The sequence below is a fragment of the Paralichthys olivaceus genome, chromosome 8, assembly GCF_024713975.1.
Source record: "Paralichthys olivaceus isolate ysfri-2021 chromosome 8, ASM2471397v2, whole genome shotgun sequence".
NCBI classification, from domain to species: Eukaryota; Metazoa; Chordata; class Actinopteri; order Pleuronectiformes; family Paralichthyidae; genus Paralichthys; species Paralichthys olivaceus.
This window is the reverse complement of record NC_091100.1, coordinates 6,321,209-6,339,414: the sequence shown is the minus strand read 5'-3', so window position 1 is coordinate 6,339,414 and position 18,206 is coordinate 6,321,209. Positions and strand designations below refer to the sequence as shown.

Below are 18,206 nucleotides of genomic sequence, written 5' to 3'. Positions count from 1 at the left end.
CACCTCACCCTCCTCTTCCAAACATGAAGGAGAACCTGTGGTAGCATTCAGTTGTCACGAATACTCAAACAGTATTTAGTTTGTCCAGTCTGGGCTACTGTAAAAAACATGGCAGCCTCCATAGAGAGGACCTGCTCCCAATGTAAATATAAAGTATTTAATATAAATGTAAAGAAAACACAAACAATTTTGTACAGTTTAAATGAAAAACATTAGTAGAAAAAAACACTAGAGTCATTTTATATAAAATGTTTGCCAATAGATCCCTTTCATCTAAATCTTACACACTGAACTTTGGTCATATCAATAATTTAAATTAAAAACCCACTTAATTTTAGTTCGAACACACAGTTTGTATTTCTCAGAATTCAAGATCAAAACTGAAATTTACAAGTTTTACTCCTCTGCATGTTTTTATTTATTTATTTATTTATTTATTTTTATATCGGCCCTGTTTTGGTTCCTTACACACTTCCGGTTCCGTCCAGCGCCATTTTGATGAAACAGCGAGGAGACGAGCAGCCCGGAGCACCGAGGAGGATTTTATGGATTTAACTCGAAGAATTACCGGATACGTGACTTCAGGCTTTTCTCAGCGAACGAGGACCGCGGACAGAAGAGGAGCCTCCGTGTGTCCACTGCGCCACTGCTGGGTTTTGCACTCGACGGCTAACCCGGGGTTGCGTGGTTAGCATAGCAGTGTTGAGCACTAGCCACCATTGTTAGCGCCGAGGGAGCGTTAGCTAATCTCGAGGTGTAGCATGTTAGCCTGGGCATTAGCTAACTCGCCATTCTGATTTGCACGGTAGATAACGGTTTCGGACACATGCTCTTTGAGGTCGAACTGCGGGATAACTAGACTGTGGACTCTTTGCGGACTATTTGCTCAATGTTTTCTCGGTAGTGTTTGTTTTGAGAAATAAGAAACTGCTCCACACGCAGCACAACATTACCCCCCCCCCTCTCCCAGGACTGATGTCGAGGCTGTGAGGCCCGCTGTTAGCTTCACTGGGTTCCCACTCAAGGACAATTCACGACGGACTTGGCCCCATTTAAATCCCCGTGAGAAAATAATAATCTTAACCCTGTGCTACATGGACCTTCTTGGATTTGGTGGCACCCTGTTGCGTTTTAACGGACTTGAAAGAACTGGCGAGGCACACGGCGCCGTTTAATGGCGCTCTGGCCTCGCACCTCCACCATTTTTCTTTGGCAGTGAGAAGGACTCTGTCGCAGTCTGCGAGCTGAACCTTTCCTCATATGATTCCTGTCTTTGTCCACAGTGTTCCAGCCAGTTTAAAGAGGGTTTACCCATTGAAGTCACCTGATTTAACCTCCTGTGTTCAGTGTTGACGCTGTTTTTATTTTGTTTTCATACCAGGCCTGTGGGTTTTTTTTGTTCCCCCCTCCCCCCTCTGTGCTTAATTGACCTGTGAAAATGTCGTGTGTTCACTATAAGTTTTCTTCCAAACTGGACTACAACACAGTCACGTTCGATGGGCTGCATATCACCCTCAATGAACTTAAGAGGCAGATTATGGGCCGGGAGCGGCTCAAGGCCACAGACTGCGACCTGCAGATCACCAATGCGCAGACTCGTGAAGGTAAGTTGTCAGCTGACGCTTGACTCATGTGTGACACATCTGCCAGGCATTATTTTTAGAGGGTTACCGTGAATGATAGGCAGGAATTTTCTCCTCTTTAAAAAAGAATAAGAGATTTGGTGATAAAACAGCTGCAACATGATACCATAAAATTCTACACACTGTACCATCAAGTCGGTGAATGGATGTCAATGGTCCCCATACATGATGTGGATTATCTGAAGTGATATATTTTCTCTGCTTTAACATCTATAGATTAAATAACATTGGTTAGAATGGTATTTTGGGTACTTAGTAAGAGTAAGAGTTGTTTTTTTTTATGAGTAAACTAACTACCAATTTACGTTCTGCATCTGTTTAGTAACAAAGGCCTATCGATGTATTCTATTGAGTGAATTGTGGTGTCATTGTAAGTTTGTCTGTTTTCTGATGATTTGTTGCTTGTGTTTTGTAGAATATACAGATGATGAAGCCCACATCCCGAAACACTCCTCCGTGATTGTGCGCCGCACTCCAATTGGTGGAGTAAAGCCTGCTGGCAGGACGTTCATTGTGTATGTATTAAGTCATTACTGTTTTTTTTTACAATTAATCATCAAACTCACTGATGATTTTAGGTCACTGATTTGTTTCTATTAGATTTCCTATAGTTATACTTGTGAAGCTGGTCCTGTGTTCAGTCACAATGTTGGTAACTGATGGTTTATTTTTGTCCTGTGTGTTTTTGCAGAGATCGTTCTGACACAGCTGTGGTTGGATCATCTAGACCCGTATGTAAAACAAACCCAAAAACAACACTCTGTCCTCCTCTTCCTATCACCTCTCACTCTCTCCCCCTCTTTCTGGCTTTAGTCACCTTTCTCAAAAACATTCTGTCAACAATGATCGAGCTCTGTGTATCTTCTGTTGACCGTGTGTTGGCTACATTTGTGTTGAGATCTCAACCTCTATGTGTCTTATGATGTGTTTTTGGGGAGGGTTTCCTGGAGTCACCACAGCCAAAGTAGTTTGTTGTTTCTCTCTTTAGAAAATGGGTTTGGGTTTTGAAACTAGTTGATTAAAGTTTTAAATTCTTGCTGATTGAGATGAGGATGATAAGAGAAACAACAGACTAGCCATTATTGTTTTTGAATGCTCTGAAATGCCAAATGTTAAACTGTTGCCACTTTATAATTGAGTGATAATTAATTTAAACTGTTAATGACTGTATTTCATATTGAAATGGTTTTGTAGCCTGCTTCAGGCCAGTCAAATGTATTTTAAGGGGTTTGTAAAAGGAAAACATGGTATTTTTGTATTGACTTGTCATTTTTATTTTCTGTGATAATCTTTTATTTATGTGGTTTAAGAACCCAGTGGATTTAAGTGTGATTGGGATTGATTGTAATTAACTTTAAGGTTGTGAGTGAAACAGACTCGCCCTTGATTTTTATTTTGAAGTTTAACCTGCTTAACTCTAATATACCCAGATCTGTTGTTCAGTATCATTTGCCAATGTCAATTGTTTTGTCCTGTACAATTTCACCATGGAGATGTTCTATTCTTTCTCGAGTATGGACTGCACATAACCCTTAAACCTTAAAGACTCACACATCCTTAATACTTAAATTTAATTCAGATGCTTCAGTGTCTTATTTTGAATCAAAGCAGGTATTAGTTCAAAGTGTATTGTTTCAACTGTTGTTTGGGGCATCAGCAAGAAGCTAGTTTTTAATAAGTGAGCTGCTTTGATTGGCCACTGACCTATAATGTTGTGACATGATCACAAAGCACTATGACACTTTATCAGTAAAGTAAACATCTTGTCAATCTTTGGAGGCCTTCCATGGTTGCTGCAGTGAGAAGTACACTGGTGTAGTGTGTCCTGTAAGCTGTAAGCTGCAGAACCTGTCAATAAAGTTGTTCAGCGGTTCAGTGTCAGAACCGCTTGCACCAGATCCCTGTGTGTTCCCTCCACAGCATTCTGCAATACCCAGTCTTTCCTCCAAGCTGTGCAAATCATGATGGATGACCCCACTTTGTCTGCTTTTTAAAACTTACTTTCAGATAGTATTTCATAACAACTTGCCAGAGCAGTCTTGTGAAAAATATTAGTCGTTTGTGTGTGAGACTTCATTCTTGTTGTTTATCGACTCGTGACCTGCATTAGAAAGACATCCCTTTTCTCTCTGTAGTGGTGGAACAGCTTCAGGGAACAGATTGAAGGAACACTTGACAGCTCTTATGTGTCCATGTTTTTTCTTTAACTGGGACATTTTAAATTAACATCTTAACAACAGCTCCACATATTTGAAACTTGGAGTTGGCATTTTTTAACTGAAACAACTCGGCACCACACTTTGCCAGCTCATTAGTTTTACAGAAAGCAGTCTTAAGCTGGTTTTGATGAAAATTTCAAACTGCCATGACAACCTCTTTTGACAAGCCAGTGCAAAAACCTTAAGTTACTGGCGAAAAGAAACTGTGCTAAAATTAAACTGTCAAGTATTCCTTTGAGAACCTCAGCCTCTCCTGACATAACAGGGGAGGTTTTAGAATCTCTGTGCAGGGATGTGACGGTAGTGTAAACTTTGAATTGCTAATGAAGTCCAAATAGACAGGTTCGATGCTCTTTGACATTACTGTGGTAAGATGTTAAAGGCTGAGAAAATAAGCAGCTCTAGACTTGGATATATGGCAGCGTAGGCGCAATGAAAGTTTGATTTACTTGTTATAGCTTCATTTTTATGCACGTTAGTTTTCTAGCATTTCCATACATTTTTGTAGTTACAGTAAATTTCGATACTTGATGCTAAAATGTTCTTTTTTTATACCAGCTGTAGATGATTTTTATTGGATTTGTCTTCAGCATAAATACAAGTGTTAAATGGATATAAAACACAGTTATTTCAAATAACTGTTTTGTAGATAAGGATCTTTAAAATTAAATTTTCAAACAATTTCTTTTATGCAAGCAACTCTAAAAATGCTCACTCTAATATACTTAAGCGTTATCTCCTGGACTTTGACTACTCGACAAACGCCTTGATTTTGGTGCGAAGACTTAAATGGCGTGAGGGACTGGACACAGATGTGGTGGGGAACTATCTGGGCTCTTATCTTCCGCTGTGTATAGCTTAGATGTTCTGTTAACACCTATATTATCTGTACTCTGATTCTCCTGCAGACGGATTCATCTCCTTCGATGTCACTCGCCCAACTCGCCAAGGTAATGTATCTGTACATGCCGGCTGAACTGCAAGAAAATGTTTCCTATATAGTTAAATAGATTTGTCTCTTTTTTAATTTTGTGGTGTTGACGTCCTACTTTTGTTGTTTTTAGACGGCCAACCTGGTCGATGCTAATGCATCAGAAGAAGACAAGATTAGAGCCATGATGTCACAATCAAACCACGAATATGATCCAATACAGTTAGTACACAAACATTTTGCTGTTGTATTTGCCCAAAGTCTTATTTTTGGAACATGAACAACATTCACTTATAGTTAGAAAAATAAGATTTACTTGTCTCTGTAGTTATTCCAAGAAGGCAGTTGGACCTCCACCTGCTCATTACACCTGCTATCGTTGTGGAAAGGCTGGTCACTACATCCGGCAGTGCCCCATGCTGATGGTAAGGATCCTGCATCATTACATTGTTTTTCTCTGTTAAGTTTATTTTTAAACATGTTAAATCTCAAATGAGTGATGATATTCTCTGTGAACCTTCAGATCCAGGACAAGAGTGTGGAGGGTCCTAAGCCAGTCAGGATAAGTAAGGGGATTCCTCAGAGTTTCATGGTGAAGGCAGAGCCTGGCACCAAAGGAGCCATGTTAACCAGCACTGGGGAATATGCCATACCTGCAATAGATGCGTACGTGAAGGATGTCCACAAATACACACTATACTACCTCCTCATGCAATGAAACTCAAACTAACTTGTGTTATATTTATCTTTTTCATTTTATGCCCTCTGTGGTTTTTCACTTGTCATGACAAAGTCTTTAAAAATATAAATATGAATGTGTTGATACAGGGAAGCTTATGCACAAGGCAAGAAGGAGCGCCCTCCCTTTGTTCCACATGACCAGTCATCATCAGAGGATGATTCAGACCCTATCCCTGATGAACTCCTGTGTCCAGTCTGTAACGACCTCATGACAGACGCAGTAGTTATACCCTGCTGCGGAAACAGTTACTGCGATGATTGTAAGTCCTTTCTCGTAACACGCATTCGTAATAGAAATCCATCCTGGGCTATGTTGCATTGTTTCAAACTCGTTTGTGATGGTTTTCTTTGTGTTCCACTGTGTAATTGATATAGATATAGATATATAGATATAGATTGGGCAGGTTGAGGGGAATTCATCTGAAACATTTATTCTTATCATGAGAGTGTACAGACGAAGTGTGTGTTAATTTGTTAATCAAATGGATTATAGCTTTGAACTAAGGACTGTTTGTTTTCAGGTATCAGGACTGCCTTACTCGATTCAGAGGAGCACATCTGCATCACATGCAAACAATCAGATGTTTCACCTGATAATCTAATTGCCAACAAATTTCTTCGACAGGTAACACCCTTGAAACACATGCTTTTTGATTAATGTCCTATTTGTTTGATCAGAAGTGTAAGTCTAAGATGTTTTTCTTCATGCAGGCTGTGAATAACTTCAAAAATGAAACAGGATACACCAAACATGTACGCAAGCAGGTCCAACATGCAGCACGGCCTCCGCCTCGCCTCCCGTTGTCCAGACCACTGCCCTCAAGACAGCAGGACCCACTGCTGGCCAATGTCACTCACCCACCCCCTGCAAGCGCACCCACTGTTGCACCTCAAACACAAGTCCAGCCCCCTGCACCCGCTCCTCCTGTTCCTGCAGCTGCAACTGCTACTACTACTGCTGCTCCTACTCCTCCTCATGCTGCTGCTGTCGAAGTTCCAGATGTTCCACCAGCTCCTTCACCTGTCCCTGACCAACATTCTCCTATGCACTCTAACACCCAGGGTGAACCACCCCCACCTGGGTAAGTTAAGTCCTATAGTTTGTACAATTACATGAAATAACCCACTCGACAACATGGGATGTTTGAAGTAAAGGGCCATTTGAACTGGTCTCAATGTGTCTGCTTGTTTATGTTTCAGTGAAATGGATCCAGAACCTACTGTGACGCGAAGCCCAGAGAGTACCCCAGAAATTGGACCACATGTGAGTCCCCTTGGATGACCAGATAATAATGTATCTGTCATGGTTGTGATGGAGCTCAATAGATAGATAAAGTTTTCAGGAGTAAAAATCCCATTCATTTTCTGAAGAGATTTTGATCATCAGCCATAATATTCTTTCCATCCAAGGTAGACTCATTACAAGTTTGTGGAACAATGTTATATGCTCCTATAGAAGCCACAAGTCCTTCTAATAACAACAGCATTTTAAGAAAAATGTGTTTTATTCACACAATCTCACAATCTGGGCATTTACTGTTTTGCTCTATTATTGGCGTTATTAACTTGCTTAGGTGCATCCTTACCACCAAGCTGTACATTCCTGAGAACTAGAATAGTAATGTCTCCAAAAGCTAACTACGTCTTTCACTGATTTCTATACAGGGCTACCATTTATCTGTTCTTGGCCACCCACCACCGACAAGGCCACCTCATCCATCAGGTAAGAGGTTAAATTTCGATCATTTAAGGAGTCTAAGTGAGCTTGAAGGAAAGACATTCAGCAGCTAACTAAACTGTGTCTCTGCTCCATTAGGTCACCAGTCAAGGCCCCATCACTCTCACCGAGGGGGAGGCAGACACTGGGAGAGGTGAGACCCCATCTATGGTACTATGAAATGTTAGTATTCTAATATGTCGGCCTCTCAATGAATGTTTCTCTCCCTCTGAACCAGGTCCTACAGAGGTAGAGGAGACCACCCCCCGGCCCACCTCAATACAGCTCCGCCTCCTGGACCTGCTCCGCCTGTGTACCCGTCTCCATCCCTGTACCCACCCCCACCACAGCCCTACCCTCCTCCCTACACTTCTGGCCTTATCCCTCCTCCTCCAATTGGTTACCCACCCCAGCCAATTTATGCCCCTGGACCACCGGGGCTTAACCCTCCCTGGATCCCCCCTGGTGTCCAGCCCCCTCTAGCCCACCTTGGACCCTCCCTCTCTCAGCCCCCCCTCTCTAAGGAAGATTTCTACAGACAAAGGCACCGACAGGACAAGTGAGTAGTTTCTATTTGATCTTGAGTCGTCCTACAGCTACAGCAGCTACAGATTTAAAATTGACATACATTTACATCACTCAGCGGGATTATGATGAATTCATTATGCTTTACTAATGAAAAATGAGTACAGTAGTTTTGAAAGTTTGAATGTTTGTGTCTTTGTATTCACAGAACTACGTCCAAACTGGATGAATTTACTAAAGACTTCCACAAAGAGCTTATGAAGTACAGAAATCCACCAAAGAGACGAAGACCATCTTATTCCAGGTAACTTAATTAAGAGGACATTTCCAAATTGGTTTTAGTTCTTTCATTAATTACATATGCATAATCCTTCAAACCATTCAGTCAATTTATTACATAATCTGCTTCTTTCTTTTTTGGTTTCCTGATTTTCTTCTCCATTCTTTCCTTTCCCAGGTCCCGGTCATTCAGTCGTTCTCCATTCAGCCGCTCTCCTTACACTCGCTCTAGATCAAGATCTAGATCCAGGTCTTACTCTTATTCCCCAAGTCGATCCCGCTCCCGTTCACGCTCTCATGGTCGGTCTTTTCCACGCTCCCCTTATTCCAGACACAATGGACGCAGTTACGGACGTTCACGGTCAAGGTCCCGCTCACGCTCGCGGTCTTATGGGTATCGCCGTTCTGGCTCTCCACGGTCTCCCCCTCCCTTCCGGGCAGGACCCTGGGAGGGAGCAGAAGGAGCAGGACCCTTCAGGTCCCGGTCTCGCTCCCCTGGTGCCTTCCGGGGCCGCAGCCCTGGTGGACGGAAGCCACCTCCTCGGGAGCTGCCGCCGTATGAACTAAAGGGACCAAGTCCTGGAGGACATGATCGCTGGGAGAGAGAAAGGTATCGGCAATGGGAAAAGGAGTACACAGACTGGTACAACAAATATTACAAAGATTATGACAACCAACATCCCTCACTGCATCACAGAGGTCGTGGCAGCAGAGACAGGGAGAGGGACAGAATGTCTCCATTACCCAGAGATTACTCCCCTCAGGGCAGAGGAAGAAGAGGGAGAGAAGAGAGAGGTGCTCCCCCTCACCATCCTCCATCCTCTTCATCATCAGGGACTAAGTCCAGCACAAAAGTCCTTAAAACAAAGAAAGTAAAAAAGAAGAAGCCTGGGGAGGAACCTGAGCCATCACACCAGTCAGCAGACAGAGGTGATGCTACTCCTGTCAGAGATGAACCAATGGATGAAATCCCCATCAATAAAACGCCCCCAATCACCTCAAAACCTGCATCTGGCTCCGCAGTCGCCAAAGCTCCTACTTCTAAAAGTGTTGCTGCACCTGTTAAACCCTCAAACAAGCCCACATCCAAGACCCAGTCTGATAAGACCAGGAAAGAGAAGGGTCAGAAAGTAAAACCCAAAGTGAAGACAGAGGGTGTGAAAGCAAAGAACGACAAGGTAAAGAAAAAGACCGGAGAAGTAGTGGCCATCAAAAAGAAAGAGTCCTCGTCCTCCTCCTCCTCTGTCTCTAAACCAGTTAAGACCGTCAAAGCAAAGCCAGAAGATAATTTCAACTCAACTACCCCCAAAAAGGAAAAGAGTAAAAGTTCTACAGTGAGGCCTCCCTTGCTTAAGACCCCTCCACTGTCCTCACAGACCCTGCCTCTACCTCATTCTTCTCTTCATGATGGCCCTCGACTCAGCCATGACATTCGGGGAAGAAGAGATCTTCCACAAAGTAGTGGTCTCCTCCCAATCTCCCATCCACATGGACTCCCACTCCTCCATCGACCTCCCTCTCCGGTGGATGGTCGGAGGAGGATGGGGGATGAGGGCCGCTCTTTACTGGGACCTCCTCCTGGAAAGCTGCGGAGGATTGATGGGCTAGGGAGTGGTGGCGACGTCCTCTCCCACTCACACATGTCTCACCAGCCCCCGCTCCACAGACTCCAGCTCTCTTCAGACAGACCTGGTCTTCTTCCCCTGCCTGGGAGCCGTGAGATGATGCGAGACACAGATCGAGGACCCATTAGACCTCTAATGGACCTGCCGGTGGGTCTAATTCTTTTATGTTGTTTTGAGAGTTTTTAAAGAATTTTTGTTCATTGGGAAAGTTTGGTCACATTAGACTGGTTGGCTGTGGCAGTTGAGGTAATAGTGCTAAACACATTGATAGGCTCAAACTCTGCTTGGAACCACATTGTAGTCTGTTATAAACATTTATTAAATGGTGTATAAATGCTTAATCCTGCCAGAAACCATGACTTTAATTTAACCCTCTTAATTTTTTTTATGCATTTTTGTCCAATTCCAGATGCCACTCACCCAGAGGAGGATCAAGTTGAACAGAGATCTGGGGAGAAAAGGCAGCACTGAGACGCCTGCCTCGGACAGAGCACCATTAGGTCCTGATAAGATGTCGTCCACCTCAGACCGATCAGCTTCTTCCAACGTTTCTGAAGGTGACAGATCCAACAGTACAACAGAAGGGGCTGGACGAAAGGAGCGTTCTGCATCTGCAGAGAGGAAAGTCTCTCGAGAAAGACCAGGGAGCGCTGCAGAGAGACTGCAGGGCTCAGACCGAGAGCAGGACAGAGTCTCGGGACCAGAAAGAGATCGAGACAGAGCATCTGGATCAGACAGAGACAGAGCGTCTGGATCAGACAGAGACAGAGTGTCTGGATCAGACAGAGACAGATGTGTTGGTTCTGAAAGAGAGAGAGAGAGGGACAGGGTTTCGGGGTCGAGCTCACAGAAAGTACCAGTGACGGCGGAGAGAGATGGCGAAAGAGAGAGGTCAGCGAGGACAGAACGAAGGACCTCCAGTGGTGGAAGTGGAGGAGGGCGGTCGGTCTGTCTGGATAAAGTGACCATTGGTGAGAAATCAGCTACCACCAGGACACCGGACCATCAGGAGAAACCAAGCGTGTCCTCCAAGGAGAGAAGTGAAGGTTCAGACAGAAATATGAAATCTGACAGGTCTGTTGCTCTCTTACTTGTCAAACCAACATCCGTATCCATGTTTTGAATGAAAGAAATTGTTTCAGTGGTGTTATCTGTGAACACAGCTGTAATATGTGTAATTATACCCTTATTTCCCAGGAGTGTGTCCAAAGACAGAACAGAGAGGGTTGTCCCCTCAGGAGAGAAACCAGCTGCTGCTCAGAAAGACGGTAATTAGCATCACTGTATGAGTGCTCGTGTGTGTGTGAAGAGATGATAACTTTGATTTTGTTTTGTGCCATGTAATTATGCATTGATTGAACCTGTGTCTCTGTTACTGCTCCCTCTTGTTGCTCCAGCCGGGAAAGATGGCGAAGGGTCTGTTGTGAAGAGCAAACCCAGGATCAGTCGAAAGGTTCTGACGAGTCACAGCAGCTCCACCAGGTGAGTACGTTATTTGTTGACGATTCAGTTTTTCATTTCTAATATCAAACTGTGTACCGCCTTGATGTTGTAGATACATTTTGTTTGTCTTTGGGGAATTCTTGAGATCTTGAGTTGAACCCCCCATTACAAACCAAAGTTCATATGAGTAGTGTTACCTTGAAATACAGTTGAGACTTGAATAAATATTTCAAACTAAGCATGTAGTTGGTTATTAGGAACAGGTATCTAAACTCAATCAAAACAAAAAACCTTGCGATCAGCGTCTTGTGCAGCTTCTAGTGATGAGACTATATTTAAAGGAAAGGGTTTTGGTAGATGTTATTGAGATTCTTTTGTTCTATATAAGTGCATTTCCTAAAATCTTGAGCTGTATCTTTACAATATGAGGAAAACCTAAGGAGACGGTTACACACAGCTTTCCGATACTGGATATGTGAGGCTCGTTTCTGATCACTTCAAACCCAACACACATCTTGTGTCACAGGTTGGTTGATCAGCTGTGTGGAGGTGATAAATTAACGAGCGTATGAACATCCCTCTCAGCTCCCTTCTTCATTTATTACGCAGCTATTTTGGGGGATTTTCATGTCATCAACTTCGAGAAATATCGTTTGGGAGAAACTATTTGAAAATGTGCACCATTATCCCCTCTAATGATATCACACCACACCCCTTTTGTGATAGACAAATACTCTGTTACAGTCACGGCAGTTATATTCTTAGGCTTCTTGTATTAAAAATGAAGCTGAATTAGTCAGATAATCGGTTGACTGAACATGAATCTATATTTTGATGATGAATTAATCATTCAACTCATTTTGCCATCAAAAAGGTCCCTAGTTCCACATTCTTAGTGTGAGGATTTGCTGCTTGTCTTTGTCTGATGCAATATTAGGAGTTGTATCATCAAAGCAAAGATGTCACCTGTGGCTGTGGTAATTTTTCATGACATGTTATAGACCTAATGAATCAACTCATCAAGAGAATAAGATGTTAATGTTTCTCAAATTGAATAAATGTAAGTTTTCCATATCATAACTGAGTGAATCTGACTGAATGACATTGGCAGTAACATTTTGAACTGTACCCAGCCCTAAAGGTTATTGTTTGAGTTGATTGTATCACATTCCTCAATCATCTTCAATGTTTTATGCTTTTTCCTCAGCTCTCGATCGACTCAGGAGACAAAGAGAAGCTCGGAGAAAGACCAGAAGAGCGTATCCTCTAAACCTGCCGAGCTGCCCCCCAGTAGCCCTGTGAACTCCAGAGGCCGCAGCCCCAGTGTCAGCCCAGCAGTCAGCCTGGCCAGAGAGGAGCCACTCATTCAGCCACCTCCTCGCTCCAAGTGGGAGAGAGAGGATGATGAAGAAGGGCAGGAAAATGGAGCCACTGAGCCCAAGGAGCCTTCACCGGTGCCTCAGAGGAGCCGAGGCAGAGAGGGGCAGACCGAAGCTCCTAAACCAGTCAAGAGTGAAAGCCGGGAGTCTGTAAGGGAGGAGCGGAGGGGACCTGTGAGGGAGGAAAAGAAAATGAGAGCACCAAGGGAAGAGGGTAAGGGTGGTAGGGTGGCACAGGTGAATTCTGACAAACCAACCAAATCAAAAATGGTGAGGGAGGAGGGAAGAGGGTTAAGAGATGAAGGGAGATCTGCAGCGAGGGAGGAGGGGAGAGGAACGACTGGGAAGGAGGAGAGATCAGCAGAAGGGAGAGGACGGGAGGAGAGTCGTGGCCCAGAGCCCAGGAGACAACGTTTGTGTTCTGACCTGGGACGTGAGACAGATGAGGCCGCCTTCGTCCCCGACTACAGTGAAGGCGAAGGCTCGGAGCCGGAGAGAGGAAGGAGCGGCAGCCCCAGCCTGTCCGTCAGCCAACCCTCCCGAAGCGCCAGCCCGAGCAACCCCAGCGACTCAGGCACCACCACCACTGCAGACAAGAAAAAGAAGAAACACAAGAAACACAAAAAACACAAAAAGCACAAGAAGCACGGCAGTCTGGAGAAAGCAGAATCCAAGGAGCACAAGCACAAACACAAGAAGAAGAAACACAAAAAGAACAAAGACAAAGATGCGGAGGAAGAGGAGGAGAAGACGGAGAAAACAGAAGAGCAGGCTCCATGCTAACAGGAGGTCACCGAAATCTGGAACCACCTTTGTTCATAAGGAGCGTAGGAGTTTAAATTTCCCCGGCACTGATGGAGGGTTTGTCTCTTTGTCCCTGCTGCTCTCCACACCTTCACTTCACTGTGTTGTGTCTGGACTGCAGCAAAATGTGAGCGCTGCTGAGCTTTCTAAAACTCTGTGGCGACGTTGGGTCAAGATGTTGTGCTGCACTATTGTGACCGACCGAGAGCCAGACAAAAAGAACTTGATGATAATAGCTGATCACGCAGCAGTGAATCTAAATGATAGGAGTAATAAACTGTACTCAGGGATGTGATTGCTTATTTGTGAAGGAGAAATTGCTGTTTCTCTGCCTCTGATTTATTTGTAAATAGAGATGATGATGACATGATAATTTTTCCTAGGTTTGTTTTTTGCTCACATCCCTCCTGTGCTGTTCAAGGCTTCAACACTGGGTAACCTTCAGTGCTGTGCCTCTGTAAGCTTGTTTTGCAGTATTGCATGTTTTAGCACATTGACATAACTATGAATTTTCCACTTTGCTTTACTGCTAACCATTTTCAAGGTAATCTCATTTTTTGGACAGCCGTGGGTTCAACTCATACCAGGTTATTTGTATGATTTACTAAATTTCCATCAAGGCAATGTGGTAAGTTTCATTCATTTAATTCTCAGACACTGAAGCAATTTGGTGCTCCTAAGTGAATTCCAGTGGCTCCCCCAGAAAAGGTGAAAGTTGTGGTTAGCAGTAAAGTTTGTGAATAATGGGCTTACATTTGTAAAAAAGTTTTTTCCTTAATTTAAAGCAGACCACTCGTGCTACACTGGATTGTTTAAATCTAGGATGTGTTTACTAAAAATAGCAAATCAGTCTGCATGTTTTTGTTCCAAAGGTGCAGTAGCTGTCATGTTATGTGAGCGCGTGAATGTGTGCGATGGTTTGAAAGTGAAATGTGACAGAAAGAGGAGAACTTGAGGAACTGATGTTCTTACAAATGAGTTGTTACTTCCCTTTTTTTTTTAATTAAAATGTTTTGACCAGATGAAAACGTCTCCAGTTGTATTTTATCGACATTTGAAGTCGCCTCAACAAACACAACACATTTTTCTAAGTTGTACATTTGTGTCTGACTTTTCTGCTTTTTCTCTGAGGTCTGACCATCTAACATCATGGAAGCACAGATGCATGGTTCAAATATAAATGTATCATCTATATATTAAGGATAATGAAAATATAAAACCTATTCATTGTACCTTAATGAATGGGTTTTCCTTTTTGATTTTAAATGCAGGATACTTGCTTTTTATTATTTTATGAAGAGAGATTTGTTCCTTAAAGGCGAGTGGTCTTAGACTTTTCAATTCAGTTTTATTTATTCACCAAATCATAACTTACATTATCTCAAGGCACTTTACAGGTGGAGCCCTTTTAACCGAAATAAAATATTATTGATTATACTGAAGTCATATGAACTTATAGAAATTAGGATAATACCTAATATTATTTCAGCTAAACTAGAAAGCTGATGACAAATAATACAATGTATAAAATTGCTGCCAATGTATTCAATTCTTTCAGTAGTTTCCATTCAATAATGAGTAATTCCTTGTGTAGAAGCTCAGTGATGATTGGGACAAAGATGAGCAACACACACTAAACCTAAAAGTGACAAAAGAGCAAAGATTCACTGCAGCACACGGAGAGTCTGATTTATCTGGATGTAACTGGATTTTTTTAAGAGAAGAATTATCTCCTCGACAGCAGTTTTCTCAGGCACAGCAGTGAATTTCAGGGTCATTGGCTGCTCATTTCTTTCTTTTCTTTCTTTTATTAACATGAAAAATTAAAACATCCCTTAAGAACACAAGTGCAGTGAGACCGACTAAACACTGTGTGGCGCTGTGAGTCCTTCAACTTGGAACACAGGAGGGAAAAAAAAAAATCTCTCACATGCTTCAGCTCCAAAACACAACTCACAATTTTGTCAGTAACTCTGCCTCCCAGAGCACACAGCAATAAGCCTTGTTGTGTGCATGTTTGTGTGTCTGTGTGTGCATGTTGTAAGTGTGTGTACCCATTGGAGGGATGGCGTGACTGGTGGATCACAGAGGAAGCAGCCAGGAGATGGGTTCACAGACGGGTTGAGGGACGCTGAGGAACAAGTGAGCAGCAGAAGATAAAAGCTCAGCTTAGTCCATGCATTGTGTGTGTGTGTGTGTGTGTGTGTGTGTGTGTGTGTGTTTGTCTGTATATAGGGTCATTCTTAATGGTGTCAGAGATCAGTGAGACCATTAGAGAAGATTAATATATTATTTTAACCCCTGCCCAGATTATCATCACAAGTCATTATTCCTCTCATCCAGCAAGGTTCACTCTGCATGTGTGTGTGTGTGTGTGTGTGTGTGTGTGTGTGTGTATATATGCGCGTGTCCACGTGTGTGCACATGTGCACCTGTTATCTGCCCGTGTACTTGTGTGCCTGCTTGTGTTTTTGTCTCACAAGCATCATTTCCTGTCATCAAGGCCAAAGGTTGCTAAGCAACTTCACTTCTGCCAATTGTCAGAAAAGATGCTTCTCCAGTGACCGACTCTCTCATCCTCTGTCGTTACCGTGACGTCTGAGGGAGGAGGCAGCCCGTGTGTTCATGGCTGAGCGTGTGTTTACATGGACCAGTGTATATTTGTGTTTGCAAACATGATGAAGAGAAGGAGGGAGGAGAGAGGGATGTGGAAATGTATTGTCTGTTGGATTTGTATGATTCCTCCAACTAATAACAAGAGTGAGTCAGTGATGTTGCTTCATGCTAGATCCCCTCGAGTGATTTACCTAAAATACAACAAACTATCTGAGCATGAGCAGAATATTACACCGATGAACTTACTGAAGTCTGTGTGACTCTGAACACAACTTATTTTTTCACTAGGTCTCATAGTCTGTCTGTGATTATAAATTGATTATATGTATATTTTAGTTTAGTTTTTAGTTTATTACATTTGACAGATCCTCTATCTTTGTATACCTGTTTCGATACTATTATATTATTCTTTGTTGAAAAATAAAATTCTATCTTATTGCAAATGTTTGAATACACACCAAAAATTAACAGTGTAAATATTTTATACATCGTACATATTTCATGATCGCTAAAAGTACTTCCTGGTTTTCTACCTAGAGACACATGAAGGTATGAAGAGAAGTTAGGTAATAGGAGATAACATCTTTGTGATTAAGAAGAACTGAACATTTTAATTGTATGTTTACAAATTCAATGATTGTGTTGTATGGTAATGTTGCTTTGGTAACAAGACAGAACCCCAAGATCAGACTAAATACAGGAAACTATCCCGGTACAATGCACCACAAACATCAACGACCATAAAGTTGATTGGTGCCTCAAACAAAGGTTTTATTTTAATCTTCATCATGTGTTATGCTGTCAGCGCCGTCAGGCTGCACTGAGACACATGGTGCCATGAGCTCGATGCTTATGTTAGGATGCTAACATGCTCACATCATGTCGTCCATCTTTGCATAGGGCCTGTGGCTAACGTGCTGAGGTTCAGGTGTAATGTTTATCTCGGGATCTTAGTTAAGTTGCAGCTGAGGATGATGGGAGTGTTTTCAGTTATTTAAAGACCACACAAATTTGGTCCTGATGGTGGCGCTAGATGAACATTTTGTATCCTCAGGGCGACCTTGAACACAGTAATCTGTCCAGCAACTGTTGCGACATCTGAATCGAAACCACTTAGGTCAACCTCATGGTGGCGCTAGAGGAAAAGATCATCAATGTCATGAGGGTAATTTTGTCTGAGAAGCTTGAACGTGTGTAAACACTCCACCAGCAGCTCCACCAGTTGTTGAATATCTCTGGACTAAAAGTGGTGAAACAACTGAATTCAGCCCAAACAACATGATGCATGAGCATTTTAAACTAGTAATTCTACCTTAAATATATCAGGACTGCTTCCTAAGTAGTTATTTAAGTGTGTAAATTATTTCTGATATATATACAAAATATTCACACTGTACTTGTTGGCTGTAACATTAAGATATACCACTAACGCAGCAGTGTTGATGAAGCCTCAGAAGCAGGAACGATAGATTTACAGTCAACAGAGACGCATAATTACTGTTGTCACCTTTGTCCCCCTGATCTGAAAACTGAAACTGTAATCAGTAGACACTGATACCTCTGACCAAGGTGTGTGTGTGTGTGTGTGTGTGTGTGTGTGTGTGTGTGTGTGTGTGTATGCGTGTGCATGTGTGCCCTCTTAACCTCTGTGTTCTTCTACTGTAACCAGGTCAAGTAAAGCAGGAGGCAGGCTCTGTGTCACACTGCTCATGTGGTTTTGTACACGTGTGTGTGTACACCATGTGTGTATCCGCGCTTTGCATCGCGATCTGCCCTCAGGTGGTTGTCATGGCAATTCTAACGACTGATCAGGAATATTGATCCGTGATCGAATTCCCAGAGTGCGTGTGTGTGAGAATGGCGTGGAATGAAAGACTTCCTCTTATACAGTATTATGTTATGTGATGGTCACCATGGAAACACACCCGAGGGGCGCCTACCACACACTGGTAATATTGTTTGGCCTAGATATCCATCCTCAACCCATAACACAGGGAACGTACGTCTGTGCGTGTGCATTTCAGTGACTAATGTAAATCAGCATATGAACACACCACAGTGACAGAGCCGCAGTGAAAAATGTATGAAATGATCCTGTGGAGCAGAAAGAGTCTTGCACGAGTTACACGAGACAGTAAGTGTGAGAGGGATGAGACGAGGGGAAGCAGAGTGAGAGCGAATGGGAGTGGAAACACACATCCAGGGAGAACCAATAACAACCTATTACTACCAATTCACACACACACACACACAAACACAGGTTTCCTGCAACCATCATCGGTTT

General features: G+C 42.9%; 1 protein-coding gene across 3 annotated transcripts; it reads left to right on the top strand.

Annotated features, from left to right (window-relative positions):
- Positions 1 to 466: 466 nt before the first annotated feature.
- On the top strand, positions 467 to 14,334 carry LOC109638280 (E3 ubiquitin-protein ligase RBBP6-like). Of its 3 annotated transcripts, none has more exons than XM_069529774.1 (20): positions 467 to 1,604; positions 2,059 to 2,158; positions 2,335 to 2,374; positions 4,771 to 4,812; positions 4,927 to 5,015; positions 5,122 to 5,218; positions 5,317 to 5,459; positions 5,622 to 5,794; positions 6,056 to 6,159; positions 6,246 to 6,616; positions 6,735 to 6,798; positions 7,200 to 7,257; positions 7,351 to 7,405; positions 7,490 to 7,810; positions 7,985 to 8,080; positions 8,234 to 9,827; positions 10,090 to 10,754; positions 10,878 to 10,948; positions 11,078 to 11,162; positions 12,331 to 14,334. In XM_069529774.1, exons 1-20 carry the CDS (start codon positions 1,439 to 1,441, stop codon positions 13,283 to 13,285), a joined length of 5,289 nt encoding a protein of 1,762 aa, XP_069385875.1. In that variant the 5' UTR covers positions 467 to 1,438; the 3' UTR covers positions 13,286 to 14,334. The 3 variants fall into 3 exon arrangements, with proteins under 3 accessions (XP_069385875.1, XP_069385876.1, XP_019956744.1); XM_069529775.1 differs by having other exon boundaries at positions 10,878 to 10,949; positions 11,082 to 11,162; XM_020101185.2 differs by lacking the exons at positions 4,771 to 4,812; positions 4,927 to 5,015; positions 5,122 to 5,218; ... (12 more) ...; positions 11,078 to 11,162; positions 12,331 to 14,334 and having other exon boundaries at positions 477 to 1,604; positions 2,335 to 3,541.
- Positions 14,335 to 18,206: the final 3,872 nt, after the last annotated feature.